The sequence below is a fragment of the Motacilla alba genome, chromosome 3 (assembly GCF_015832195.1).
Source record: "Motacilla alba alba isolate MOTALB_02 chromosome 3, Motacilla_alba_V1.0_pri, whole genome shotgun sequence".
Lineage (NCBI taxonomy): Eukaryota > Metazoa > Chordata > Aves > Passeriformes > Motacillidae > Motacilla > Motacilla alba.
In genome coordinates, this window is record NC_052018.1 from 71388515 (window position 1) to 71415790 (window position 27276).

At 44.3% G+C, this 27276-nt stretch overlaps 3 protein-coding genes across 3 annotated transcripts in view; 2 read left to right on the forward strand and 1 right to left on the reverse strand.

Annotated features, from left to right (window-relative positions):
• EGLN1 (egl-9 family hypoxia inducible factor 1) overlaps positions 1-3852 on the forward strand; it is a 34326-nt gene extending 30474 nt beyond the window's left edge. The window contains exon 5 of the mRNA XM_038133656.1: positions 1085-3852. Within this exon, the coding sequence (XP_037989584.1) occupies positions 1085-1149 (65 nt within the window). The 3' untranslated portion in view covers positions 1150-3852. The remainder of the gene's footprint in view (positions 1-1084) is intronic.
• Positions 2691-19945, reverse strand: SPRTN (SprT-like N-terminal domain). Its single transcript, XM_038133655.1, has 5 exons — positions 19537-19945; positions 18218-18317; positions 17305-17433; positions 16231-16498; positions 2691-15936 (listed from the first exon to the last, which is right to left on the reverse strand). The coding sequence occupies exons 1-5, from the start codon at positions 19797-19799 to the stop codon at positions 15212-15214; spliced, it is 1485 nt and encodes a 494-aa protein (XP_037989583.1). The 5' UTR covers positions 19800-19945; the 3' UTR covers positions 2691-15211.
• Positions 19946-19973: 28 nt separating this feature from the next.
• EXOC8 (exocyst complex component 8) lies at positions 19974-25930 on the forward strand. Its single transcript, XM_038133654.1, has 2 exons — positions 19974-21639; positions 22302-25930. Exons 1-2 carry the CDS (start codon positions 20113-20115, stop codon positions 22908-22910), a joined length of 2136 nt encoding a protein of 711 aa, XP_037989582.1. The 5' UTR covers positions 19974-20112; the 3' UTR covers positions 22911-25930.
• The last annotated feature ends 1346 nt before the right edge of the window (positions 25931-27276 follow it).

A 27276-nucleotide genomic window follows, 5' to 3' on the forward strand; every position in this document is an offset into this window, starting at 1 on the left:
TGAAGACGTGTGCCAGTCATTTCCAGCTGAGACTTCCATGTATTGCTGTCTGTAGCTCCTCAGCAGCCCCAGAGCTGTGTACAGTTCAGCCAAGTCCCTCTTGGTGCTCTCAGTGACTGAGAATTTTGGGAGTGGCAAGAGCAGTGCAGCTCCTGCCTGGCTTTGGAAGGGAGCCCCTCAGCTCCAGGCAGGCTTGTCCCACTGCTTGGTGGCACATGCCTGGCAAGGCACAGTTGACTTCCCAGGCAGTCAGCCTGCCTGGCCTCCACAGGAAGCCTGTCTGTCTCTAAGCCAGCCTTCATGTCACAGGTGTGCAGCTCTGCAGCTCCTGGAGTCAGCCTTGCTGGATTGGAGGTGTTTTGTAGCCTCTGCACAGCTTCAGCTGCTGCCCTTTCAAAGGGAGTGCAGAGAAATGGTTGGGGGGCTCAAGCCTGAAGGGAAGGTGCTCCCCCTTCTGCCCACCTCCTTTTCCAGGGTCCCTTGAAACTGCAGGCACTTAAGGAAGGAAGGCTGGGTTGTTTAAATTTCACAGAATCACAGAACCACTCAAGTTGGAAAGGACCTCTGAGGTCATCAAATCCAACCTATGACTGAGCACCACCCTATCAACTAGACAATGGCTCTGAGATGGTGCTGCCAGAGGCTGCTCCACCACCTCCCTGTGCAGCTCACTCCAATGTTTTATCACCCTTTCTGTGAAGAAATTCTTCCTCCTTCAGTATTGGTTTTCTCTGTAATAGGTTTAAATTACCATGCTGTTGTGGTTTCAGTTTCCAGTTGCAATTGAAATTGCATTCTTTGCTCTGTATCTGCGGCAAGATTTGTGCAAGATGCAATTTATTTTCTACTAACAATAACATGTGAAATTACAGAATGAAATGTCATAATGTCATAAAACAGAAACCTATTCATTTTTTGGATAAGTGTCAGTCTAACTAAAGCCATGCAGAATATGTGTGAGGTTTTTTGCTTATGGGATACTGTGTTTTGATAGTAAAACTTTATTCTGGAAAGTGATGTAGACTGTTAGACTGTACTTCAATAAATACTGAAAAATACCGTTTTCCTTTTCATATTTCTGCAGGTGAAAAAGGTGTGAGGGTTGAACTTAATAAACCTTCTGACTCAGTTGGGAAAGATGTTTTATAAGCCTTTGATTTAGCAACTCCCCTTGCTGTTCGCCCTGATAAATCTTGATGCTATCTATTAACTTTTGAATGTGAATAACAAGATAAAGGAAAATCAACAACAAACCAACATCTTAATACGGAAGCAAACAGTGTTTCAATGTTGCATCAAAAAGAAGGTTCTTTGACTGCTGAAGCATTGTACTATGTGATTGTGACTCCAGGCCTGTGACTGCTTATGTGAAGAAGATAAGCAATCAGTAAGAAACACCATATGCATCTGGACATAAATAAGTGCCCTACATAGAATTTGTCCATCCTTATTTTTTGCCAGACCTGTCATCCAGCTGAATCCATTTCATCTCTCCCTTTTTTTATATGGTAAAAGTTTGAATTTTGGGTAATTTTTGTATGACCAGGTACAGTTTATCAAAATTGAGTCTTAAAAAAAAAAAAGAAAAACTGATAAAAAGGAAAAAAAATTACAGTATTCTCCAATATAACATGGATCTATTTTTGTAAAACTGTTCATACTGTTCTCCTCTGCCATGAAAGACCTAATTTAATGTAAGGGTTGCCAGTAACTGATAATCACTTTAATTTTTTTTTACAACTTAATTCAGAAAAGGAGCACTTTAATTACCAGCTAAAGATCTGATTGTTTTATATCATATCTCACACTAATCTTAACTTTTAAAGATTGCTGCTGTATTGGTTTTTTTGTTTTGTTTTGTTTTGTTTTTTTTTGACTATGTTCTCTTGAACCTTATTAACAAAAGCAAATCAATATCTTGCTATTAGTAACATTCAGTTAGTGGTTCTGTATGTTGAATCCACAGAGGGGAAGTTTCTGTCTCTCTTCTTTTTTCTTTGGTTTCTTTTTTTTTTTCATTTTTGAAGGGGGGATGTTTGGTTGGTTTTTTTTTTATTTTTTAAGTGACTGGCACTAAGTGAACGTGACACTATCAGTTGCTGTCATTGGCTTTGGGGACCTAGTCAATACCATCAAGTTACAAGGATATACAAGGGCTTTCCTAGGCTATTAGAGGTACCCAGAACCTCCTTACTTACTTGACAGAAATTTTTGAGCTTTCTCCGTTTTCTAAAAGATACTTACCACCCCCTTTCCTTTGTATATAAGTTAATAGAATATCTAAAATTCACTTTTTAAAATTTCCTTTTCAAATGTTGGTGTCCCATGCAGTCTGTAAGTTGACACCTTGATCTGTTATATAGTATCAAGGAGGTGGTCAGCACACTGAAGCTAAAGTGCATCACTCTGTAGGCTCCTTGTGCAATAATACATCTTTAAATTTTCACTGTTGCTGAAGGATTTCCCCAAAAAAGGCACTGCCTTTTGATCAATACTGAGGTATATATTTAGTAAGAAAACATTTGCTTTCTTTTACATCTTTTACATTGTTTTTATTTTATCCAGAAGATGGGATATCACAGAATAAAAGTGAGATGTGCAGAAACTGTGATATTCTTATTTTTAAGAAATGGATGTTTTGGACACAGATTTTTTTTCTTCTTCTTCTTTCCTTTTTTTTTTTTTTTTTCCCTGAGCTTTAAAAGCTTGAGAAAACAAAAGCAAACTTATCAAAGACAGCATTCATATTTACAGGAGTTTGGGGGTTGTTCACCTTACCCACTGCAGTTTTCTATCTGTCCCTTATTTCCTTACTTAGCCAAAACAATGTGAGTGTACAGAAATATTTCTGTATATATTACAACTTGTGACAATTTTAGCATCTGTATAGTTTGTATTCAATTAAAGACCCTTTCTATGGAAAGCTCAGTAATTTTTTATTAAAAACATTACTATTGTTCATGTAAAACATGAAAAAGCTAATTGTTTAGTAACAAACTGACAGAAGGGGAGAAAAATTCACTATTGGTATATCATTTAGGAGAACCAACAGAAATCCCAGCTTTGTTTTGATTTCACTTTTCCTTTTTTTAGTAAGTTCTTGCCCTGTACAGTTCTCTTCCTCTTTCCTCTTTTCTTCCCAGAGAAACAGACAGGATACCTTTACTGTAAGTGCCTCTGCCAACCTGGCCAAGGAGTGCAAATCTTCATCACTGTCTGGTCTGCAGTGCTTTTAGGCTACCAGTGAAACAAGCAAAAAAGTCACCTCTTCTACTTCATCTTCATTAGTACTTCTTTAACAGAACTTTGGTTTTGTTTTAGAAACGTAAGCATAAGCCTTTAAACTCATTTCAGTCCCTCTGTAATTCAAACCGCTGCAGTTAAACAGCGTATCAAATTCTAATCACACTGTAGGTTTGTGCTTGCCAGACAGGTTTAAAAAGTGCTTAATTTTTCACTCCATGTAAGTCATTACAACAGGGTCAACAAATCAGGTCAGCCATTTCTTCCATGTCCTTTAGAAACTGTTCATTTCATGTCGGTTGAATATTCAGTCTTGAGCATCACCAAGCAGGTCCTTGTTTTAAAACTATTTTTTAAACTGTCTTATGATCTGTATGTGTCTAGTCCTGGTTAAAAATAAAGCTTCATAATGCTATTTTTATTCATGATGTTAGCTGGCTGTGAAATATGAGACCTTTATCTATAGCAGGCAAAGAAATTCAGGATTCATTTACAGGTTGCCTATAAAGTTGTGTAATTTCAAAAGCAGTGTTCATTATGAAACATCTCCTCAAGTTGCTTGTAAAGCTAATCTAATTAAAAAAGATGATGTATAAAGGTTCTTGAAAACTATGTGGTTATTTGTAATCTTTCTAACTTTTAAAACTACTCTGTAGCAACTAAGTTATGAATGTCTCCTGATAAAGACGGTGTGTGGAATTTTGGTTGTTCTGTTGTGGGTGTTTGGTTGGGATTTTGGTTTGCATTTGGGTTTTTTTGTTGTCGTGTTTTTGGTGGGTTTGTTTTGGGTTTTTTTTCAGTGTGTTTTGGCTTGATTTGGGTTTTGGATTTTTTTTCTTTGGACTGCCTACAGTTACCTGGGTCTGGTCACTATTTTCCTGATGATTTCCTCCCTCAAAAACAGAACCCTTTTTAGGCTTTCTGAAGAGTGATCATGATGTAGATTCAGCTCTAGCTTTTTCACCACTTTTGACTGGTGTGAGGTACAGAATGAATCACATTCAAACAGGATTTGTAAGGTTTAATGGGATGTCCTCAGTTTTACATGGCTCCCAATGAATGATGGTCCCTTGAGAGAGGACAGAAGAATGGAGAGGCTGCAGGTGCAAAACTGTAAGAGACAGCACACACTCTTCCTCCTCTTTTGACGAGCTTTGTATTGGCTCTGTGGTTATCAAGGAAACAGCTGTCTGGCTGTGCTTCTGACATTACTCTAGCTTTTGTGAAGCCCTCTGCATGTGCTTGTCTGTCTTCAGCTAGTTCAGAAAGAGTTACCTGCATCTTCAGATGAGTCTCCAGCATTAGTGCACCTTTCCTGGCACTTGGGTGCCAGTTGTGCACGTTTCTGCTCTAAGGTGATGGTTCTTGGCATTTTGTTAGGTTGAAACACAAGTGTAGCAGCACTGAGCTGATGGCAAAATACTTTGAAGATTTTTCCATGTTCAATGCTGTTAACTTCTTACAAGTTCTCTTGAAAGTTCCTCTTCCCCATCCTAGTTTTACATTGAACAAGGAAGAAGCCTTTCTTGCAACCATCCTGTGTAGACCTGGTTTGGGTTTTGTTTTGTTTTTTAAATTATCACATGGTTGAGCACCAATATGCAGGGGGATTGTTTTGCATAGTAAATTTAAACAATGCACCAGGGAAAACAAAGAGTTTCTCTTGGGTGTTTCTCAGGAAAGACATTTGCAGATTTGAGAGCTGACAGCCTGTGTCATATGTAAAACATCTGGCTTTGCTGACCACTTCAAGGTCAGGAGTGGAAAAATCACATCTCCATCATACTGGTAAGTACAGCCAGACTGAAAAGTGCCATTTCTGTGCATGCTGAATGCTTTGAAGAAGAGGGGAGAATGCCAAGTGATGAGAGCAAACTCAAAGTCACAAAACTCCAGGAGTCTCGCATTTGCACCTTGCCTGCAGGCATGCAGATAGCAGCATGTTCTTGCAAATACTTAGTAGGAATTTATGAGTACTGAGCAGCAAAGACTTTGAAGAAATTCATGGGTCTTAGCTGGATTTGGATCTCACCTGCTGTTTAGAGGGGATGGGGGTCAAGGTATGGATCTCTGGGTCTCCCATTGGCAACTTTTTTTTTTTTTTCTTTTTTCACATGAATGTAAAGCTTGAATGTAAGTAATTACTGCGCACGTACTGAAGTCTGTTTGTACAGGAGCTGTGTTCACTCCGGAACATCTGCTGCATCAGATTTGCTTGACCCTGTCTGTTAGGGGTGGATAGCAGCTGACAGAAGCAGGTTTCAAGGTCCTCTCTCCTACCAGACAAAACCAGTTCCAGAGAATTTGCTCTGTTGACTTTTACTGCCGCTTACTGAGTTTCATCAGGCTTTTCCTGATGGCTTTGAAGTTGAGTGAATATACAGAATATTTATCCCTTTCCTGAAATATGAAAAAAGAACCCCAAACTCATAGCTCCCAAATGAGTTGGCTCTAAAAGTGGAAGGGACAGATGAGATGTAACTTGCCAACCCGTTGGGGATAGGTTCAAGTCTTTAGCAGGAGAGGGAGGAGGTAATGAGTTGAATAGAAATGGTAAGGTAGGATGTCAAGAGACTGTATCTTGGATAGATAGAACATGTTGGGTGGGTATGAGGAATATGGGACAGTCCAATTAAAAATACACTATAGGTGTCTGCTTTGAGAGGAACATTAAGTATAGGGGAAAAGAATGCAAAAATGTTTGTCTCAGAAAAGACAGGTGATTCATCCCATCCATCCTTTTCTTCATGCATGTGTGTTGCAAACAAGCATATTTTTATCTCTGAAGATGAGATGTTCATAACTTTACTTGAACTAGGAGCAGGTTTCCTTGCCTGTATTCCAAAAGTAAGCTGTTGGACTTTCCCATTATTAAATATGCAGCTTGAGATTAAACTTCTAATGGTAATAGTTTATGGGGTCTTCTGGAGAAATTGTTGTCACTACCTTTGTAACATGGCAATAAATGCTGTTAGTGGTGACTGGCTCGTTTAGCCTCTAAGCCCAGTACTGTCCTTTCCATATGGCTGAAAGTTTGCAGGGTATGCCTCACATCAGAGTGGGAGGGATGTAAAACACAGAGATGGGCTAACAACTTACCAGGATCACACGCAGGCAAGCTGTGATAAAAGGCACATGCTTCAGGGCAGTGTCTGAGCTGAAACCCTTTATTTCTTTAAAATACTGTTGGAGACGGGAAGTAAAATTTCATCTCTGAATATTCTGAATATCCAGTGCTCCTTGTGGGCTTGTCTGTCTGTGTCAGTGTGGATTGCCAGGGTCGAACCAGTGCCTCTCCTGGGTTTGTTTCAAGGGCTGGTGTGGTTCTGTTTTATTTTATTTAAAACTGAAAAGATGAAGCCATCATAACTAAAGTGTAGAGATTTGAGTCCTACTCACAAATGACAAGCCTAGTGCCTGAATATCATGTTGGGTTGTGAGTTGTATTTTGCTGCCTAAAAAAAGCAAGGGTCAACCAAAAAACCAAGAATAAAAACCTCTCAAAACTATATGAAGGCAAATCGCTTTGGTTGTAAATGTGTCTTGCTTACGTTACTGCATGTAAGCAAGCGTTATAAATCTAATAAAAAAGATTGCATTACAGCACAAGACATGGTGGCAGCTCTAAGGAACACAAGGAAACTAGAATTTTGGGGCTGGATTAATGGCTGTTGGAATCCTGAGAATTTTTTTCATGCAGTAAGATAGAAGTGAATCAACCATCCACTAAAGAAACGAACTAAATGCCACCACCCCTAGATCTGAAAAGTAAAATTTTGGTGAGTGCTGTACAGTGAGTTACCAGTCAAAAGGTACTTCAGAACTGTTTTTATAGGAGCACTTGAGAGCATCTTTGGATGTCAAAGAGAATATTTCCTGAGGGAAAATGTGACTGTGGACACCATTACCTCTGTGTTTGCCAGAGGGCCGTGGGTAATAATCTGTTTTCTGAGATTAGAGTCCAGTTGATGGTGTTCTCGATAGCAAAGAGCAAAGTTTGAGCTGTCACATTAGGCATATTTATTTTCCCTTCACTTCCCCTTCCCAGCCACAACATAACAGTGAGTAATGTGGTGCTGGGCACATGTTCTGCACAGTCATATTTTAATGAACAAGCAGAAACTACAAAGTTAACTCTCTTCAATCCCAAATATTCCTTGTATCTGAAAGAGCTCCTGTAGGTAGCGATTTTGAAACTTCTTTGGCTACTTTTATTTTTCTACCTGCACTTTAGGAGCATTTTAGCTGTTTCATTTGTTTTTTGGGCTTTTTTAACCCTTTATTTAAAATAGCACATTAGGAAATGACTGTATCTAGCTGAGAGCTGCTGTAGCTCTGCAACCATGGAACATTATGCAATGAGATGAGGAGGAAGAGCACGTACTTCACGATAAACCCAAGGCTTACACAAATCCAAGAGGGCAGGTGGGGAGTGGGGAGCCAGCTGTTGCCAGGCTGTGACTGGGACACCAGGAGCAGGATGCAGAAATGCCTCAGGCTCGTGGGACTGGAGAGAGCAGGTGGGGTCCTGCTGTGTCACAGCCAGGACATGGCCTTGTCCCAGAGCAGAAAAACACGTTCTTTGTGTCCCAGAGGTGACAGAGACACACTGCTCTCTTACAGAGGGAGGATGCTGTGTGACACAAAAATCCACTGGGGCAGGGATGGAGGAGCGGGGAAAGTGGGATGGGGGTAGTTGCACCTCCAGTGCTTACAGTAGGTTTGAAAATTTGCTCGATTCCTCATGTGAGAGTGCCTGGAGAGCAACTGCTCTGCTTCCAACCTACCTGCCCTTGCCATTTCTGCTCCCACATGTGCTTGGGGGCCTCTCCAGCCCCTTCCTACCCCAGTGCTTTTGCATCCTTCCAGGGCTCCCCGAGCACTGTCAAATCTCCCACCTGCTCTCAAATGAGCTGCAGGCCTTTCTCTCCTGCTGTGTCCCTTGATTGGGGGTTGGAGTAAATTGTAACATGCTTGGCTGAGGAAAACATTTGGGGTGGGTTTTTTTTGTGAGATGACAGCTGATCACAGCCTGGTGGCTGCCTTTCCAGGTGGTCAGGTGCTACCCAAGCTCTGGCTGCACAAAATGCCTTGAGAATAGTGGCTACCGAGTCATGGCCGGCAGCACAGGCTCTGGTTGGTGCTGCTGCCTGACAAAAGCTCTGTGTGCTAAGCTACTGTCCCTGGGAGGCCAACTAAGCTCGAATTGCTCCTTGTCCTGTGCAGAGATGGTGAGGGTATACATGACACAGCTGAACTCTGGCAGTTCATGGGACATACCCTTCACCTGGCACTGCATTTAGAGTCCCTTAACCATGCAACAACCACCCAGCAATAGCTTCACACCAGGCTTGGGTAGTCTTTCTGCTGAAGAGAGGTAGAGAGAAGGAGAACTGGAAATTGTTGCAGGTTTCATGGACAGGACATCTACTTGTCAGTCTCCTAAAAATGGTGTCACTTCAGCACACACCCATATCCACATGTGAAAACATGCTGAGGACTGGGATCAACCCATCCTGTAATAATTCATAGCTGGGTGAGGATGCTTGCCCAACAGCAGAAGCCTCCCATCCCTCTCCTCTTCCTGAAGAAGTTAAGGCAGTGTTTGCATCCATATCTGCTGCAGGGTGTGCATGGTCTGCCTGCAGCCTCTGTATGGTTCAGCGTGTGCACAGCTGAGCATGCAAGGCATTGGTTTAGGGTGGGACTGCTGCAGAATTGGTTTGGAGAAGACAACATTTCTGGGACCTGTAGAGGGGTTAAAAGGAAGGTGGCATTAAGGCAACAACTTTTCAGTGTTCTCCTCCAAACTGAGGGCTCCCCATTCCTTCAGGGGATGCTTGTGTTTAATGCTTGTGTCCGTAACCCCTTGCAAACAGCTCCAAAGTCATGGCATTGCTTACCACTTGGGATGTGGGACCGCTTCAGCAACATTGCATTTCATGGCCCAAGCCTAAGCCCAAATGTCAGCAGTGAGACCTCTTGAAGAGTTGTCTTAACTCTGCCATATTGCCTGGAAAATGCTGCCTGATAGCTTGGATAGACTTAGGGTTTTGCAGTGCACAAAATACCTCCTGTTTCCTCTCATGGGATGCTTTGCTGGCATTCTAAATCTCTTCCAGGTACATTCAAAGTTAATTAAGTCTGAGTTTTCATTCGTGCTGTCTGCAGGGCTGATAATCCTCCCCCCCACAGCGTGACCTGGAGAGGATTCAGCAATTAGGCTTGCCAGGGCAGAGCTTCCTTGTGCTTGTCCCTGTGTCATGGCACCTGCCCAGCTCCTGCCTGAAGTCCCCCAGTCCCTGATGCGACAAGAGACTCATCCCCCATCCCCACGGGCTGCATGGTGACAGTGATGAGAGCCGCCCACACCAAACTGCAGGGAGAGGAAGAAATGCCCAGCTGGAAATCAGCTGATGATCAGAGATGGTGTGAGCACCTCTGGGATATAGCAGGGCAAGGGCAAGCAGGTGGACCTTAATTCCCTTTAGTGTAATGTCAGTTTGACCTGCAGTGCTCCTGGGGTTGTTAGGTGGAAACACAAGGCTGTTTATGTGGGAAGGGGCTCCTGAAGGTGGTCTGATCCAGCTCTCCTGCCCTTTAACAAGGTCATCCAAATCTGGCTGCTTAAGACCATGCCAGTTGGGATTTGAGTATCTTCAAGGATGGACCCTCCATAACCTCTGCAGAAAACCTGTTCCCATGTTCAGCCACCCTTGCTGAAAGAAATTTTTTTCTCTTCTTTAAATTAAATTTCCCATGTAGGTACTGCTAAATGTAAATCAAAGGAACAACCCAAAGGATTCCTAGCAGCATGGCCTGGGGAGCACAGCAGATTTAAGACAGGAGTCCCTTACTTGCAGCTATCCATACTTCTGGCGCCTGGTACAGGTGCCATCCTCTCTGAAGACCCTGGGGTGTTGGCTTATCCTCAGGATGACTCTTCCCTTTGGATATGTTTCTGTTTGCCATCTGCCAGAAGAGCCCAGACTTGTGCCATGTCCTTCCAGAGCCACAGTACCCAGAGCAGCCTGTGCCCAGCCCTGTGGTCCTGTGACACATCAGGGAGGTTTTTTTGCTGTTGGTGCCGTGGCCAGGCCCAGTCCCACCCTGCAGAGGCTGCACTGGCATCTGCAGGAGGCCACCTTCCAAGTGAGTCACTTACACTTCTGCTTTGTGCCTGCCTCCAAACACAACACCTTTCCAGCGAATCAAAAACTGCTAATGGATGAGTGGCAGCACACCCACTGAGGGGATCCTTTGGGGAAGAAAGCAGATCATTACTGGGATGCTCCAGGGAAGAGACCAGTGTCGGTGGGAAGACAAAGGCAGGGCAGCAAAGCAGTGGGGAGAGAGCAGGGTAAGAGCAGAGTGGCCCTATGGCCATTTCTGCCATTGTAAATTGCCTACTGAAGCCACAAGAAGAATTAAAACCTCCAACTAAGCCATATTCCTATAGCTCATATCCTGTACCAGGCCTTCACTGAGCTCTAGCCCACGTCTTGCCCCAGACTTTTTATGCCACTAGTGACAGCTCTCTGAAGAGAAGGTGCTTGTAACAAACACAAAAACTATGATCCAGAGATTGACATCAGTTAAAGAAAAATAAAGCAATCTCTGCTTTTAAATTAAGCAATGGTGAAGCCAAATACTTGACTTGTTGGGGTTTGCCTCTTCAAAAATTCTTTGTTATACAGTTTAGGAAATGTCACATCCAAGACATACTAAGGCAAAAAAGCAGGTGAAATTATGTAAATGAAAGGTGATGGATGGAACAGAGACAGGGTGAGCTATTGAGGCCAAGCTGCTGCACCTGCTTAGAAATTTAATCTAGTCTTAAAGCAGCCTGGCCAGGCAGAAGTAAATGGAAACAGGAATTAAGGCCATGGCCACATCCCATTTAAGCTTTCACTCCTGTAGTACACTACCCTTCCCTGGGCCTGTTACACCCCTCTGGCTCCCTGGCTTAGGCGAGGCACAGGAGTTCTGTGTTCTATAAACCCCTCTGACTTCCTAAAGCTCTGTCCTGCATCTCTTGTGGAGCTGTGTTGATGCCAACCATGACAGAAAATTAGCTTTGTCACTGCAATGGATGCAAGCAGTGTGGTATGTGTAAGCCACAAAAGGATGCTTTTCGGCTTGCTCCTGAGCCCTGAAGTGGAAAAATGAGCTACTCTCTCATCTTCCCAGTCCTTCTTTCAGCAAAGTTAAAGAATCATTCACAAAATCTAGTTAGCTGTGAATTTACTTTTCGTTTCTCAGCTAGTTGCAGGTATTTCCCCCCACCATCCCTCCTCCTTTAGCTTGTTTGTGGTCCAGTCAGGGATGCTGCTGGTCCACGTTCAGCCTGGAGTGCAGGGTAGGCAAAACAGAGCCTGCAATCCGGCACTCTCTGTTCTCTCCCCGCACAGGTTAGAGGATGAAATGAGAATTCCTTACGTGCAAGGAGTGCCACCTAACGGCCTGGTGAAGGATCTCAAAGCTCCACACAAAGCTCCTGGGGCCTTGGCTTTTTCTTTTTTATCCATACACGAGTCTATGAAATATTTCTTTCTACTTTCACATATAGTGAAATGCAAGTCTCTTTCATGGCCTGTCTGCCCACAAACCACACTTCAAGGGTAATTTTTATGCAGAGTCATATTTTTAAAAAGAGTTTCTTAAATCCCAAGGCTTCAAGACAGCTGTAGTAATCCCGATGCAAGAAAGAACCTGGGTATTTCAGTTTGGAGTGTAAAACTGACGAATGCTGGCTATCTGATAGGGAGCAGCTGCTGGAGACCAGCGGTTGCACTGCTGCCTTCACCACATCAGGCAGCAATCAACATGCTCACAGGGGCATGTGGGCCAGCTGTAGCCTCACAAGGTCACCCGGTCCAACCTTTTAGTGGCCTTTCAATTTCAGGTGACAAGATTTGACAAAAGGCACAGACATGGTGTTCTAGGATGACCAGACCCAGCAGTGCAGAGGCAAACTGCTGTGGTGACAGTTTCTTAATATTCTCCCGCCAGAGAAGTCTGCATCATCCCACCATCACCATGGATTGCTCCACCCACTTGGAAGAGATGTCCATCAGTCTTTTTTCTCAGAAACTTGTTGATGCCTTCTTGCTGTTAACCCTTCAGTAAAGGGTATATTGCTTTACTTGAAGAGATGCTGTGTGTATGGAAAATGCAGGAGAACTGAGGGGCTCCAGAAGAACACACGAGGAAGAAAACCCTCACAAGCCACTTAGTGTTCTCCTGCTGCACCAAGGGAAGTTTGAATAGATACTTTGCACCTCAGGAATTATTCACTTCTTGTCCAGTTATGTCCAAGCCCTCTCTAGCCTTTAATTTTGTACTGGATTACTACCTGGTGACCTTCATTACATTGGTCCAGAGGCAGAGGTAGCACAGCCCAGAGGCATTGGCCAGAGGCAGGTAGCACAGCCTGTTCCAAATGAGCAGCGTTTCTCTGGTTGTTCTCTTGGGAAATGTTGCCAGAAAGGGGGCTGAGGTAACAGGTTCCTGGCTCCACACTCTGAGCAGCAGGGCCTGCCCTGCCTGAGGGGCCTGCTTCCACCCAGATGTAAACAGCCTCCTCATCAGCTTATGCACAGGCATTAGGGTTAAACTGGCTGTGAGAATACACTTCTCCCACATGACCCAAATATGCCAGGTGAAAAGAAGTAGAGGTTGGACTAAAGGAGACATGAACATTCACTATTGCTGTTAAAATATGTTCTAAACCAGACTATTTATATTGCGTATCTCCTTGCAAGATACTAATACATTTTAGGAACCCTGAGAAAAATTCTTCCCACTGCTTCATCAGAACTCATGTGTTATGAAAACTTCCTAGAGAACATTTCCATAAAGTAAAAAATACTTGCTAATATGCGACCTTCAGGATTTCTTGCCTGATAACCAGTTTCAAGACAACTGAAGAGCAGTCTCTTATGATAATAATGAAAGGGCCAAGTAACCCCCGCTTAGCTAATTTTAACCTCTGGAACTCCTCTCTGAATTATCCAGAGCAATCGTAGCAGGTCACCACAAAATGAGGTGGCTTTTTCCTTTAGTTTGCAGAACCTTCTATTGCCAAAATGCACGTTTGACCCTCCTTCACAGCTGCTTTGCCTCAGAAATCGAGTCTATTAACTTGTTTCTCAAGTTTCCATTCAGGCAACTTACGCTGCATTTCCGTGAAGTGCGTTTGTTCAAGGCTCAACACTGACAGCGTGTGCTGTTCCAGGCAGTATCTAAACTCATTCAAGGACAAAGACAACTGATAGAGAGGATGGAATTTCTCATCTTTGACCCAAATTGAACAGCATATTTAAAAAACACACTGGTAGTCATTGTTATCCTTGTGGGCAGGACACTGTATTCAAGCACAACATTTTACAGAAACAGCATTTGTAGTAACATACCCAAAATGAAGGTGGCCATGACCCATTAGTAACAGCCTGCAATAAATAGTAACTGCAAAACCTTCCTCTCTGGATAAAAGAGATCCTAGTCTTAGAATACTTCCTTGTAAAAACACATGACAGCGGTGCTATTTTTCCATAGCTGATCCAGAATTGCTCAATTGTTTGGACAATGATCTATTTTAGGACGTGTATGAGGGACAGACTTGCCTACAGCCTAAGCTGGCTACACTATTCAGTAATTTCTTAATTTGTTTTCTGTTTGTCCTTCAAATGAACAATTCAGAAGAAAAAGAAGACATTAGGAAAAATCCCCACATTTAACAATACTCACAATCCTTCTCCTTTACTCACATCTGTCACAGGAGGAAAGACAAATGAGGAAACTGCAGAGAGCAATTTTAATGGAAATATCTCTCAAAAACGCTTCATGACGTGAGAGATGCTTTGTGGTGCAACTCTCGCCCTCATCTTAAAAACATAATACAAATATTTCTTGGTAGTCCTGTCCTTGAAAATGTCAAATATCACTGGAAACACTGATAGATGGCTGCAGCTTTAAGAAGGAAGTATGGAAAATTAACACGGCAAAGCAAGTTTTACTATCAGTATTCATAAAATTTTTCACAGAAGTGCAACAACAGTGAAACTGTTTTAAAATAGGATGGAGAAAGCAGCAGCAATTCACCAGCACCTGTTTTTGCAGGGAAATTTAAGAAGGAAAAGTGTTAATACAGAAAGGCTCTAATAAACCAGACTGTTATATAGAGGTGAACCCACTGGTAAGTGACACAAAATGGCCAGGCTTAGTGGAAATTTAAACTTCAGTAACAATTTATTCAGAGAATGCAAGAACAAAGTAATTTACATTAAACTTCTGTAGTGTCATTATTTTTAAAAATATGAAGCATTTAAAATGAGTTAAGAGAGCAGCAGTAACACTGTAAACATGTACATAGCCATTTAAAATTACAGTAACAAGATATAAAACTATTTTGTTTAAAAGCTATTTATATAAAACAATTTTTATGTTTAAGCAAACATACAATCAGTTTTACTGATTGTAAGGAATCATGCTGTTTAATGCTTAACCCATTAAATACCTTAGTGCACCAAGGGAACGTTTCAGCAGCTCACATAGAAAACACAAGTGCCTGGCACTCTTAACTTCTCATGGCACAATGGCTTTAGTACTCAACTGACTGGCCTGCTAACCATGAACCTGGCTGGCTTCCAGAAGAAGCAAAATAAAGACTGGCAGGTAATGCCACTTTAATCCTAATTTGTCCTGTATAGCACTTGAAGGAAGTTTAACTGGGAAATCATGGAAAGCTTTTATGACATGTCCAGGAACAGTCTCTACCAGTATTCCTAGCAGCATTCCACACAATTTTTACTTACTTCTGTGAGGATACAGAGATAGCTACATTTTAAATTCCATTTCAGAACAGGAATGTGGAGTTTAACCACAGCTAAGCAAACCCTGAGCAAAAATTACCTTTCAAACAATGTTTCCAGCCCTGGTTTATCTTTTTAAGAAACTTTCTGCTGTTCTACGAAAGACAAGAATCAAGATGTTCATTTATTTCAGATTCCAAAACACCAGTCTCACAAACAGGACAACTGACTCTTCTCTCCTGCCTCACAGGATTGCTAGGACTTGCAGAGGACTGTGTAAATTCAACTCTGGTTTTTGTAGTTGCAGTGACATCAGTACCCCCCTTTTTGTTGAAATACTTTTCAAAGGCAGTTTTGTCTTCCTTTTTTGGCCATTGCTGCAGTGTATGAACACGTTCTAAGCCTTTTTTCTCAGATGCACCCTGAGCTCTTGGGGTCTGCTCCAAACAAATTCGTTTTGGTGACCAGTTAGAAGATGGCATAGCCCTCCTGCCAACTGGTGAGCCTTGGCTTGATGTTTCCCCAGCAACACGAGCCATCCCAGCAGGCAAGCCACAGTCGTTCTCGTCCTCCCCTGTATCAGCAGCAGAGAGTTTGGGAAACTCACGCTTTAAAGCTAAGCTGCTCTTCTCACTGGCACCATAGCTATGAAGCGGGAAGATGCTGCCATGGGGTAATTTTTCCAGTTTCATCTCGTTTTTAGGGATTGGTATTGTCCTTACTGCTGAATGATGCAGTGAGCCGTGTGCTTCACTGTTTGCAGAGGAGCTGCTGGCATTTGTGTTTTTCTCTGAAAGTACACCGTCTCCTCCTCCAAGCCGATATCCTGTTCCACTAAAAGCAGTCAGGTCTTTGCAATTGCCATGCACTTGTGTCTTGCCTGCAAAATCAGATTAAAAAATAAGTTAATCATTTTTTCATTAAAAAATCATGGGCTTATTATTTGAGGTGCTTCACACAAAAAAATCTGCTGCTTGAAAATACTGCATCAAACGAAACTTTTTGTAGACAATTCAGTTGAGAAGCAGCCTAGAAGTGAACAAATGAAAAGGCCCTGTTCTTTGGCTATGCAACCCAACATCTAAACCAAGCTTATGTAGTGTTTGGTCCATATTCGTTCAAGAAAAAGTGGACACAAATCAGTTTGAAAAATTAAAAAAAAATTATAAAATACCTTTGGTAGTTGACTTGAAATGTGGAGGTTTTGCTGTCTGAGTTTTCTGCTTGGACTTCTCTGAGAATTTGTCTGGCTCCTTCACTTTTGTGAACGTGCCCCCACATGTCCTCTGATGTTCATCCCACCAGAAGTCATGTGCAGAGGGTGCTCTGTTCATTGAGCGCTTCACATATCCAAAGTAAGGTACTCTGTTTTGGCAGGGGCCATTGCATCGCCACCAGTGCTGGCGGTACAAATTAATCTCATCATAAAAATTGTGATAGATCTACATTAAAAAAACAAACAAACAAACCCACAAAAAACCAGTCATTCAGGAAGTTACAAATTTTATATCACTAGCTTTATAAGATTTTTTTAATAATCTATTTCCATTCAATTCCTTCCACTACTGCTGTGATTTTTATATTAGCAGATAAGAGAGCTGGACCTGAGTAAAATTTGATCAACATTTAGCTACCATTAAAAAAAAAGAGTTAAAAAAAAGGATAGGATGTGGAGGAATATCTCCTGGTTATCTTGGTGGAACTGCAATAAAATCACTTTGGAAATCTATCTGCAATTTCACCTTGAAATTGCTGAACTGCTTTGTGAACAGTTCACAATTGCTGAAATTGTGAACTGTTTAGAATGCATTGCAAACAATACCACTATTGTATTCTCCTTTCAGTTATTACCTTAATTGATCATATTAGACACATTATTCTTAAATATTGACATAAATATCATTACCCTCTATTGATGTAAATCTTGACTGCTCTTCACATGGAGCACTTCTGTCCCTGCTACCATTTAAGCTCTTTCTAGTTTACCACAAAAGCTTAAAGAAAAATCCTTACAGAGAACATACCTGAAAATTACATCACTAACAGCTCACAACATCTTCCTCAACCTGTTCCCACCACCACCCCCCCAACAAGTAACTATGGAACTAGCACACACCTGGATGGCAAATTTGTATTGGTACCAACTGTGGAGTGTCTAATAAGAACATTACTTATTCTGCACCAGTCCACTAAAACAGTAAATCAGGAAGAAAGCTCTACTAAATCAGGTGAAGAGGATTATTCTTACTGTGACATTAGCTCCAGTCAAGAGATTAATGCGATGCATGTGCTTGCAGAACTCGGGTCCGTGAGACTCACGATCTTTGTAGTTATGAGTAACAAAGAGCAGGGCATGGATCATTTCATGCAACAGTGTCTGAAATGATGCAATCATTAGATATTCACTGAAAAGCACTGCATTTTCAGTTTTATGAATAAGCTGCAAGTATTTTACACTTCTACATTGATTTGGGTTACTGATCTTATCTTTGATTATTCACATATTCCGTCCGGGTCATAAAAACATAATACTTTGATCTATCAAACTAAATTACCTCTATTCCCACATCACTAAAACATGCCGCATAATATCACTCCAATAAGCAGCATTCCAAAAAGAAGAAATAATCCTCAAACTTAAATCACATCTTTAAAGACATCATCCCCTACTGACCCCCAAAAAAGAGCCACTTTTGAGCAACCTGAAACTCTACAGCATTTCTGTTCTTAGGCAAATCTGAATATTCAGCCAGCTCAAAGCAGCAGCTCTGGCCCAAGGATCAACAAAATGTCATGTTAAATCATATCCTATATCCTTATTTTCTGCTGTTGGCCCTTTAGAAACTACAGTCCACATTTGCTTCGAATATTAAAGGATAATTTAGGAGTTAAAAAACTTGGGGTGTTTTTTCTCCATATAAAGTCAGTAACGAGTGACTTTAGACTTCTACTTGGAGTTGCCCACTTAGAAACGTAAAACTAAAGATTACCATGGTACTGCAACACAAGCCCCACAAACCTAACAGTAAAGCCATCACTATTTCATGACCTACAAGTTACTGCATAAAAGAATCCCACTATGAAATCTAAGATGTTTGTATGACATGGGGGGGTGGGCACAATACACTTTATGTGCAGGTCCATAAGCCATGTTCAAATACCTCCACAAGATCCTTCCTTGGCCGTAACTTTAGAAGTGGCTCACTGAGACGAATGGAACACAACCCACTTCTTTCGTGATATGAACAGATACCAGCAGAGCTGAAAGGAAAAGAAGAAAGAAAATACGAAAATCTATTGGTTTCTGTAGCACATGAAGAAAACGGAGAATTTAAGTTAAAATGCCACCCCCTGTAAACACATGCTAGGTCACTCAGAACATGGAATAAAATCACTTTGAGTAATTACTTGAAAAACTCAGCATTGTTAAGCAAAGAAAAAAATTCCGCAAGTTCCTTAGAGTAGAAAATTCTGTTTTGAAAGCAGAAGAATGTTTCCTTTAGAAGTTGTGATGAACTAAAATACACTACACGGAGGCTGGAGATTCACGGCAGCAAACGCTGACTTAATTGCTGGTTGTTTCAATTTCACTCCCGACCCTTCATCAACTTTTGACCCATACGGAACCTACATATACCTCCACTTCCGTGCACTAATCCAGCAAACACCACTTTTTTTTGGTCTCTGTTACTCCTACTGAGTTAGTCCTCTATCAGCAATATGCAACTATCTCCAAGTGCCCCAAGAATACCGCAGACGGCGGCAGAGAAGAGGTGGCGGGACTCCAGCCGCCAGCAACTGCATCTGCTGCAGAACTGCAGACTGCGCTTCAAAGACTCCTGGGTTTCTTGAACCTCAGATTTCTCCTATAATCCCCTTCATAGGCCATTCTACATCTTTCGAATATACTATTATTGGCTCGTATTTGCCTATCTGCCGTGCAGTAAAACTATCATAAAGACTGTGAAACGCAGCAGCAACACGAGTACGTGAGGTTTCCACACACACACCATCTAAGACCAATTTCTTCCATTTCAACATCCCTCCGGCTTGCCTGCACCCCGGGGAAGGCCACTGATGGCTGCTAGGGACGACAGACTAAAGGCAAAGGAGACAACGACAGCGACCAAAGGAGACAACGACTTGCGACTCACGTCCCGCCGTACGGGCTCTGCCAGAGATGCGGACCATCCAAGTGCCCGGGAAGAGAAGCCATGGCACCAGCATGGCACTAGCGGGGCACAGCGAGGAGCAGCACAGAGCGACAAGCGACAGCTCCTCCCCGACACTCGCAGCCACACGCGGCGGCTCCACGGGCGCCGGCCCTTCCCGCCGCCCCGACACCGCGCACGCCGCCGGGGCGGCGGAGGCACGGCGGGCAGCTCCCGAAACACACGGATCATCAGCCTGCCCGCCCGTGCGACCGCCCCCCGGGAAAGGGCAGCCCGGGAGCTCGGCCCCACACCCGCCGGTGGCCCACCTGGTCATGCGAGGGCTCCAGGACACCGTGACAGCCTCCAGTTTGCCCCAGAAGAGCGTCTGGTTGAAGTGCACGAACAGGCCATGAACGTCGGGGCTGGGGTCCAGCAGCTCCCACGCCTCGTCCACCACCGACAGCGGGCGGAGGGACGAGCGGTACGGAGAGACATCAGGGCGCTTTGCTGCTGCCGCCGCCGCCGCCTTGTCCTGCTCTTCCCATTCCCTCTGCAGCCTGAGCGCCAACAAGAAATCCTCGTCCTCCATCCCGAGCGCGGCTGCCCTCGGCCGGCAGAGCCGCAACCGGAAACCGCAGCGCCGCCGCGCACGCGCAGCACCGACCCGCGGGCCGCTGCCGCCGCGTCCTTCCGAGTGCGCGCACCGCCAGCGTCCCCTCCGCCCCTTCCTTTCCTTCCCTTCCCTCCCCTTCCCGTCCTTTCCTTTCCTCCCTTCCCTTCCCTCCGCCCCCGACCCGCCAGGCGCGGCCCCATCGCGTCACCGCGGGACGCAGGCGCGGCGCGGTGTCGTGTCCCCGGCGGCGGCGGGGCGGGTGCCGGGCGGCGGCGGCGGCGGCGCGGACATGGCGCTGTCGCTGGGCGAGGGCGGCGGCGGCGGCAGCCGGCTGAGGCGGCAGCTGGAATCGGGCGGCTTCGCGGCGGGGGAGTACGTGAAGCAGCTGTCACAGCAGTCGGACGGGGACCGGGACTTGCAGGAGCACCGGCAGCGCATCCAGGCGCTGAGCGAGGAGACGGCGCAGAGCCTGAAGCGCAACGTCTACCAAAACTACCGGCAGTTCATCGAGACGGCGCGGGAGATCAGCTACCTGGAGAGCGAGATGTACCAGCTCAGCCACATCCTCACCGAGCAGAAGGGCATCATGGAGGCCGTCACCCAGGCCCTGCTCCTCCAGGCCGACCGCGACGACCCCGCGCTGGGCGCTCGCCGCGTCGCCGCCGCCGATCCCTTCCTGCCGCTGACGGCCAAGGATGCCGCGGCCAACGAGGAGGGGCGGCAGCGCACTCTCACCACCCTCCTGGAGAAGGTGGAGGGCTGCCGCGACCTCCTGCCCGAGAGCCCCGGCAAGTACCTGGTCTACAACGGCGACCTGGTGGAGTACGACGCCGACCACATGGCGCAGATCCAGCGGGTGCACGCCTTCCTCATGAACGACTGCCTGCTCGTGGCCACCGCCCTGCCCAACCGCCGCGGCGCCTACCGCTACGACGCCCTGTACCCCCTCGACGGGCTGGCCGTGGTCAACGTCAAGGACAACCCGCCCATGAAGGACATGTTCAAGCTGCTCATGTTCCCCGAGAGCCGCATCTTCCAGGCTGAGAACGCCAAGATCAAGAAGGAGTGGCTGGAGGTGCTGGAGGAGACCAAGCGCAACCGTGCCCTCAGCGAGAAGCGGCGCCTGGAGCAGGAGGCCCTGCCCCGGCCCGCCCCTACGCCCCCCGAATCCACCAACCCCTTCGACGAGGATGAGGACGAGGAGGAGGAGGATGAGCCCTCCGCTGAGGAGGAGGTCGTTGACCTCTCACTTGAGTGGATCCAGGAGCTGCCCGAGGACCTGGACGTCTGCATCGCTCAGCGGGACTTCGAGGGGGCGGTGGACCTCTTGGATAAACTGAACGAGTACCTGGCGGACAAGCCGGTGAGCCAGCCCGTGAAGGAGCTGCGGGCCAAGGTGGACGAGCGCGTCCGGCAGCTCACAGACGTGCTGGTGTTCGAGCTGTCTCCGGACCGCTCGCTGCGAGGAGGGCCGCGGGCCACCCGCCGAGCCGTGTCCCAGCTCATTCGCCTGGGCCAGTCCACCAAGGCCTGCGAGCTGTTCCTGAAGAACCGGGCGGCCGCCGTGCAGACGGCCATCCGGCAGCTGCGCATCGAGGGCGCCACGCTCCTCTACATCCACAAGCTCTGCCATGTCTTCTTCACCAGCCTCCTGGAGACGGCCAGGGAGTTTGAGACGGACTTCGCCGGCAACAACGGCTGCTACTCGGCCTTTGTTGTCTGGGCCCGCTCGTCCATGAGGATGTTTGTAGATGCCTTCAGTAAGCAAGTATTTGATAGCAAAGAGAGTTTGTCAACTGCGGCAGAGTGTGTCAAGGTAAGAGAGGCCAAAGAGGGGGGTGGTGGGGCACAGCAGCTGAAACAAAGGCTTCAAAGCTTTGAAGTCGCTTTTCTAACTCTACTGTAGTTGTTGACTCTTGTGTGGGTCTCCAGAGAGGTTTTCTGCCTTGAAAGATTAATATTCATTTGAGGTTGGTTTGGTTTTTTTTCAATTTAACAGAGGAAAGCCCTAAGGTTGTAATACGTGCCAAGGAAAACCCTGCCTTTATCAGGAATGCAAAATGTGTTGATTCTTAATTTGCCTTTAACTAGTAGGAGGTCCTAAAATTTACGTAAGCTACACCTGAATTATAAGTACTTCAAAACTTTCTCTTTGTTTTCCAAGGCTGTCCTTAGCTACATTTTCATACTTTTCTTGCAAGACTAACTTTCTCAGGTTTTGCTTTCTTTCAGCTGCTAATTGGGAGGGAGGGAAAAAAAAGCTTATGTGTGTGGGTTATATAGTGTAATTGTCCAGAGTATTTTTGACAGCCAGGGTGTATCTTTCAGTTACTAATCTCTCATTAAAGAGATTCTTAAAGCACGAGAAATAAGTATGAGTAACCCTTCTCAGTTTCCTGAGATAAATCTGATAAATGTGTAAGATGTAAAGGGAGCCTGCACAGTAATAACATCCTTTGCTTTTCTTTGTTATCCCAGGTGGCTAAGGAGCACTGCAAGCAGCTGAGCGAGATTGGACTGGATCTCACCTTCATCATTCATGCCCTCCTGGTAAAGGATATCAAAGGTGCTTTGCAGAGCTACAAGGATATCATCATCGAGGCCACCAAGCACCGCAACTCTGAGGAGATGTGGAGAAAGATGAACCTGATGACTCCGGAGGCGCTGGGGAAGCTCAAGGAGGAGATGAGGAGCTGTGGGGTGGGCAATTTTGACCAATACACGGGTGATGACTGCTGGGTCAACCTCAGTTACACTGTAGTAGCTTTCACTAAGCAGACTATGGCCTTCTTGGAGGAGGCATTAAAGCTTTACTTTCCAGAGCTGCATATGGTTCTCCTGGAGAGTCTCGTGGAAATCATCCTGGTGGCTGTCCAGCACGTCGATTACAGTTTACGGTGTGAACAGGACCCTGAGAAAAAAGCATTCATTAGGCAGAATGCCTCTTTCCTGTATGAAACTGTCCTTCCTGTTGTGGAAAAAAGGTTTGAGGAAGGAGTTGGAAAACCAGCCAAGCAGCTACAGGATCTGAGAAATGCCTCAAGATTGATGCGTGTAAATCCGGAAAGTACAACCTCTGTGGTGTGAAGTGAACCTAACTGTTCCTGGGAACAAGGTGGCAGCACTTACTGAAGATGTTGTACATTGAACAGATGAACTAAACGGGGGGTTTTTTGAGTCCCTGAAAGAGGCAGAACTCTTGTCTGCTGCATTCCAGAAGCTGAAGACTTTGAATTAATCCCTGCAAGCATGCAATGCTTTACTTGGTGGATGGGGTGTAGGGAAGTGAAATGGTGGAGGTCATGTGTCCTTGGACAGCATATCCTGTACAATGGGCTTGTGTAGTATTTGTGACTTGGGAAATAACTGTGACACGCAAATTTTGGCCAATTTGTCAAAGTCTTACGTACGTGTACAGCAGATGGCAGGAAAAGATCAGTTCTCATCTTGTCACTGTAGCAGTTCTTTTTTAAGGCAGTGTTCTGGTAGGAGGGGAAGTGCTGAAACATTCCCAGGGTGTGGTATTCAGGAAGGCACATCCACCATCCAGATGTGACTCAGCACTGCAGATAAATGACATGGATTTGCACAGTGTGAGTTTTGTGGTAGCAATGCAGACTTTTCTTTAACCTTTAGATTATCTTCATGCATTTCAGAGGCAGATTGAAGTAAAAATGTTTTCAGTATAGGTTCTGGTGTTTGGGTGAAGGGGCTTCTTCTGTTAAATAAGCTGGCCTGTCAGCCTGAGTTACAGCTGTCTGAAAACAAACCTGCTGTCAGAACCATTTGTTCGCTTCAAGAGAAGTGAGAATAAATTGCTTCCCTTCCTCTTTGTGTTCCTCTTCCATGTTTTCTCATGGATCTAATTGGGGTCACGTCCATTTAGTGAAGTGTGCACTGTTGCTTGAGGTGCTGTCACAAATGCCTTATGGGCTGTTGTCTCCTGGTTGGAACCGTAGTGAAGAGGCATAAATGCTCTTGAGACATGCAGGGCAGGGAGAGGGACTGAAGGGACTGGTTCATTTGGAAGAAATGGAATGCTAGTTTTGCTGTACAGAACCAACACCTGGTGAAAAGACTGTGAGGCTTTTTGTTAGAGATGTGAACTTTGAAATATACACTGTCTCCTGCAAGAACTAGCATAATTTCCTGCAATACAGCAATAAGCAAGAAGAATTTTTTTTTTTTTTCAGAAATCACAAGGATTTGGTTGGCAATTTTAATGTTGATGGTGAAAGTTTATACAAATGCTCTTACGTTTGGATTGAATGGTGTTGGCTGTCTCATGCAGTGTATATTTGTGAAAATAAAGTAAGCCAAGTCTTGTGTCAAGGCTGGCTTTGGAAAGCTGTCAGCTTCAACTTCTAAGCTGTGCAAACTTCTTCTGCTTCTGTGCAAACCTTCTTAGTTGTGAGAAAATCATGTTACAGCTAAGGGACTTTGTGATCAGTCCCTCAAAAAGCGTCCTCAACTGGAATAACTAAATATCCTCTTCATGTAGCGCTTTCAAATTAAAGCTCCTGCAGTTTGTATCATGGTAATGAATGCCTTGTGACTCCCTGAACAAACAAAAGGTATCACTAGTAAAACATTCTGCATAACTGTTATACTGAAGCTTCTTAATTTCTCCTTGTTTTCATAGTGCTAGTTCCATGCAGTTTCCACTTGAGTGGCTGGGTTTTGTTCTCTTGCTCTTTGGATGCCTTTTGAACTGACAGATTTTGCAAAGCATCCTATTGTCTCTGCTCACTTGCTTTTCAGTGTTTGGGCCTTTTGCTAGACACTCACAAAAAAAGTCATGCAAAATGTTTTTAAAGGGTAACTTGTTGCTCCCAGCTTGCGTTGACTGAAAACCAGTGAAATAGCTCTACTTTTATTTTAAGGGACAGGGACACTGAGTTAGAACTTGTGTAACATGTTCTGTCAAAGAGAGAGAGAGTGTCCTACTGGTGTTATTTCAGTAGTGAACTGCTTTTGATATCAGAACCTAGTGAAGTATAGCAAAGCAATATAATCTCTGTCATCTGCTTGAAGTGGGAAACCTAATCTGAGAAATACTTTCAAGTGAATTCTAAATGAGAGCTCTCTGTGGTGATGGGTATTTTGGAGGAGAGGGAGAAGAGATGGCTTTTTTTTTTGTGAACATGGGTATATTTCTTTTTATTTAACAGCAGAAGAAAGCAGAATAAATACAGAATGAGCCTTATCTTTGTGTGTGTGTGTTTGCAAGACAAGGGTTAGATCTGGAACTCTAGACTGATTATTGTGATGCTTGGGGATTTAATGCAAGAAGCTGAATTGTAGTTTCCCAATTTTCAAGCATTAACGTGAGGCTGAAAAGGAGGAGAGCCCTGTTCATGCTTCTGTTGTGAGCTGGTGCAGCACAGCTTACCCTCAGCAGAGGACGAAATATAGAATGTAATTTTGCCACATGCTCTGTAATGCTTCTGTCACTGAGCCCTTCATCAATCTATTTGTGGCACACTGAGCCTGCTGATTTTGTCTCTGCTGTCATCCATGGAGCAATGGACTTACGCTGATGTTGGTTTTAATGCATCAGGGAATTCATCGCATCAGGAATCTTTTCATTTGAGTCATCAAACATCATGTTCTTGTGCCTGTCACAATTCAAACAGGTGTGGATTGTATACACTGTTATAAGTGGCATTGATATTTTGTAACTTGGGACTCTATTAAAGTCATCATAAAAGAAAAACACTAACATAAAGAAAATGGTGTAGAATTAAACTAAACACCTATTTATGTTAACTTGGTTAACAGAGAAAAATCAGTGTATGCTGAGTCATAGTTAAAAAATTTCAGTTTTGGAATGGCACTTTCCTTTTCTTGAGCTGTACACTTGTGGCGATAGTGTTCAAATTGGGATTTGCTGTAACTACTGAATGAACTACAGTTCTGCTAACTTGAGAAGGCACTAATATTGGGTTTTTTTGAGACAACTGCATATAAAATCTGGTTTCCTTTAGGTGCTGTGGCAAAATTGTGTAAAATGATTTTTTAAAATTCAGGTACATTTATGTATTAGAATTTAATGCAATAACTTTTCTGATCAGTAAGGACCATGTATTAAAACTTTTGGACCTACAGCACTAGTGGTGTATTTGCTTTGATCACCAGAAGGAGGACGTTTGAAGTTGGAGTTCCAGTGAAGTCAGAGAGCTTCAGGTCAGTCCCTTGTGAGGGAGAGGCGAGCAGCAGCCAGCTGATGAAAGCCAAATGATGCCACTTCAGTTGCATTCTTATAAAGTCACTTCAGCGAGGTGACACTGGAAGGAAATGTTTCTGGACATAGAGAGGCTGTACTGTCGTCTGATGGGACTTTGTGTGTGTGTGTGTGTGATGGATTATCAACACTAAGTCAGCGTAATGCTAAAGCGTTTGTTATCTTCCAGACGGTTTTGTGTCGAGTCTGTCCATACTTACCTTGGGCGCTGAATGTGTAGTACAGCCTGTCCCCTCACTAGGTGGAGCTTTGTGCACTGAAACCTCAGCAGGCTGCGAGCAGGCACAGGCATGGAAGCTGTGCAGCTGTGCTGCCCCACAGCGTGGCTTGGCAGGTTTTGGGTAGCATGCTGGAGGAATAAGATACTGCAGAGAATGATCCAGATGTTATGTTCAGGTCTTTTTCATTCCTTAGTAGTGGTTGTGTTCTGCATTTTCTAATTCTTGTACTGTTTGTTTTTTAGTTCTTCTTGAGGTGCTTCTGTACCTTTGGCAGGTGTCCTCTGGAGTATCTCACCTTTCTGCTTTTCTTTAAGGTGGGTACCAACATGTGACTTGTGTTCTGCCTGAAAATCACTGCTACACTTCAAGCCCCTGCAGAGATGTAAAAAGTTGCTTCTCCCAGCTGCATTTTTGTGTCTCTTGTAAAATGTTCAGATTAGTGACTTCCCAAAGTCAAGTTTGTGTGACCTCTAGTCATTTTACTTCAATATTGGACTGAAATTCCTGTGTAACTCCATTCTCACAGAGCAGATTTGCACTCCAGCACAGTAACAGAGAAGGTCCCCACCAGCTGTCATTACAACTTAGATACTTTTTGCTGCCCAACTGTTTTCAATTGAACTGGGTTACCTTTTACTTAAAATTATTAGTAGTTTTACAGATTCTTCAGTGTATTTTCTCTGATGAAAATCAAATCTGGCATGGGGCTTATCTGTCAAGCGGCTCTGTGATCATAGACATCTTTCTCCTCACAGGTTCAGGAGTTGTGATATGCCTTCAATCCCTACAAAGTCTGAGGGATAGTGGAGAGAGAAACACCTCAAACTGGGGAAAACAGATTTATATCATTTACCTCTTCAAGGGATGTTGACTGGAGTAATAGACCAGAATTTGACTGAGCCACCTTGGACACAGAGTTGTTACCTCTTGTATGGTTAGGGAACTTAGCTTACATAGCTTCAGCAGCCTCAACATGCCCTGTAATACA

Excerpts from the sequence above, each read along its gene's own strand:
- SPRTN (XM_038133655.1), bottom strand. The coding sequence starts at position 19,799 with ATGGAGGACGAGGATTTCTTGTTGGCGCTCAGGCTGCAGAGGGAATGG. Across the intron at positions 17,434-18,217 it reads CAAGGAAGGATCTTGTGGAG|ACACTGTTGCATGAAATGAT; the intron begins GTATTTGAACAT and ends GCATCATTTCAG. Across the intron at positions 16,499-17,304 it reads TGACTGGAGCTAATGTCACA|ATCTATCACAATTTTTATGA; the intron begins GTAAGAATAATC and ends TTTTTAATGTAG.
- EXOC8 (XM_038133654.1), top strand. The coding sequence starts at position 20,113 with ATGGCGCTGTCGCTGGGCGAGGGCGGCGGCGGCGGCAGCCGGCTGAGG. Across the intron at positions 21,640-22,301 it reads CTGCGGCAGAGTGTGTCAAG|GTGGCTAAGGAGCACTGCAA; the intron begins GTAAGAGAGGCC and ends TTGTTATCCCAG.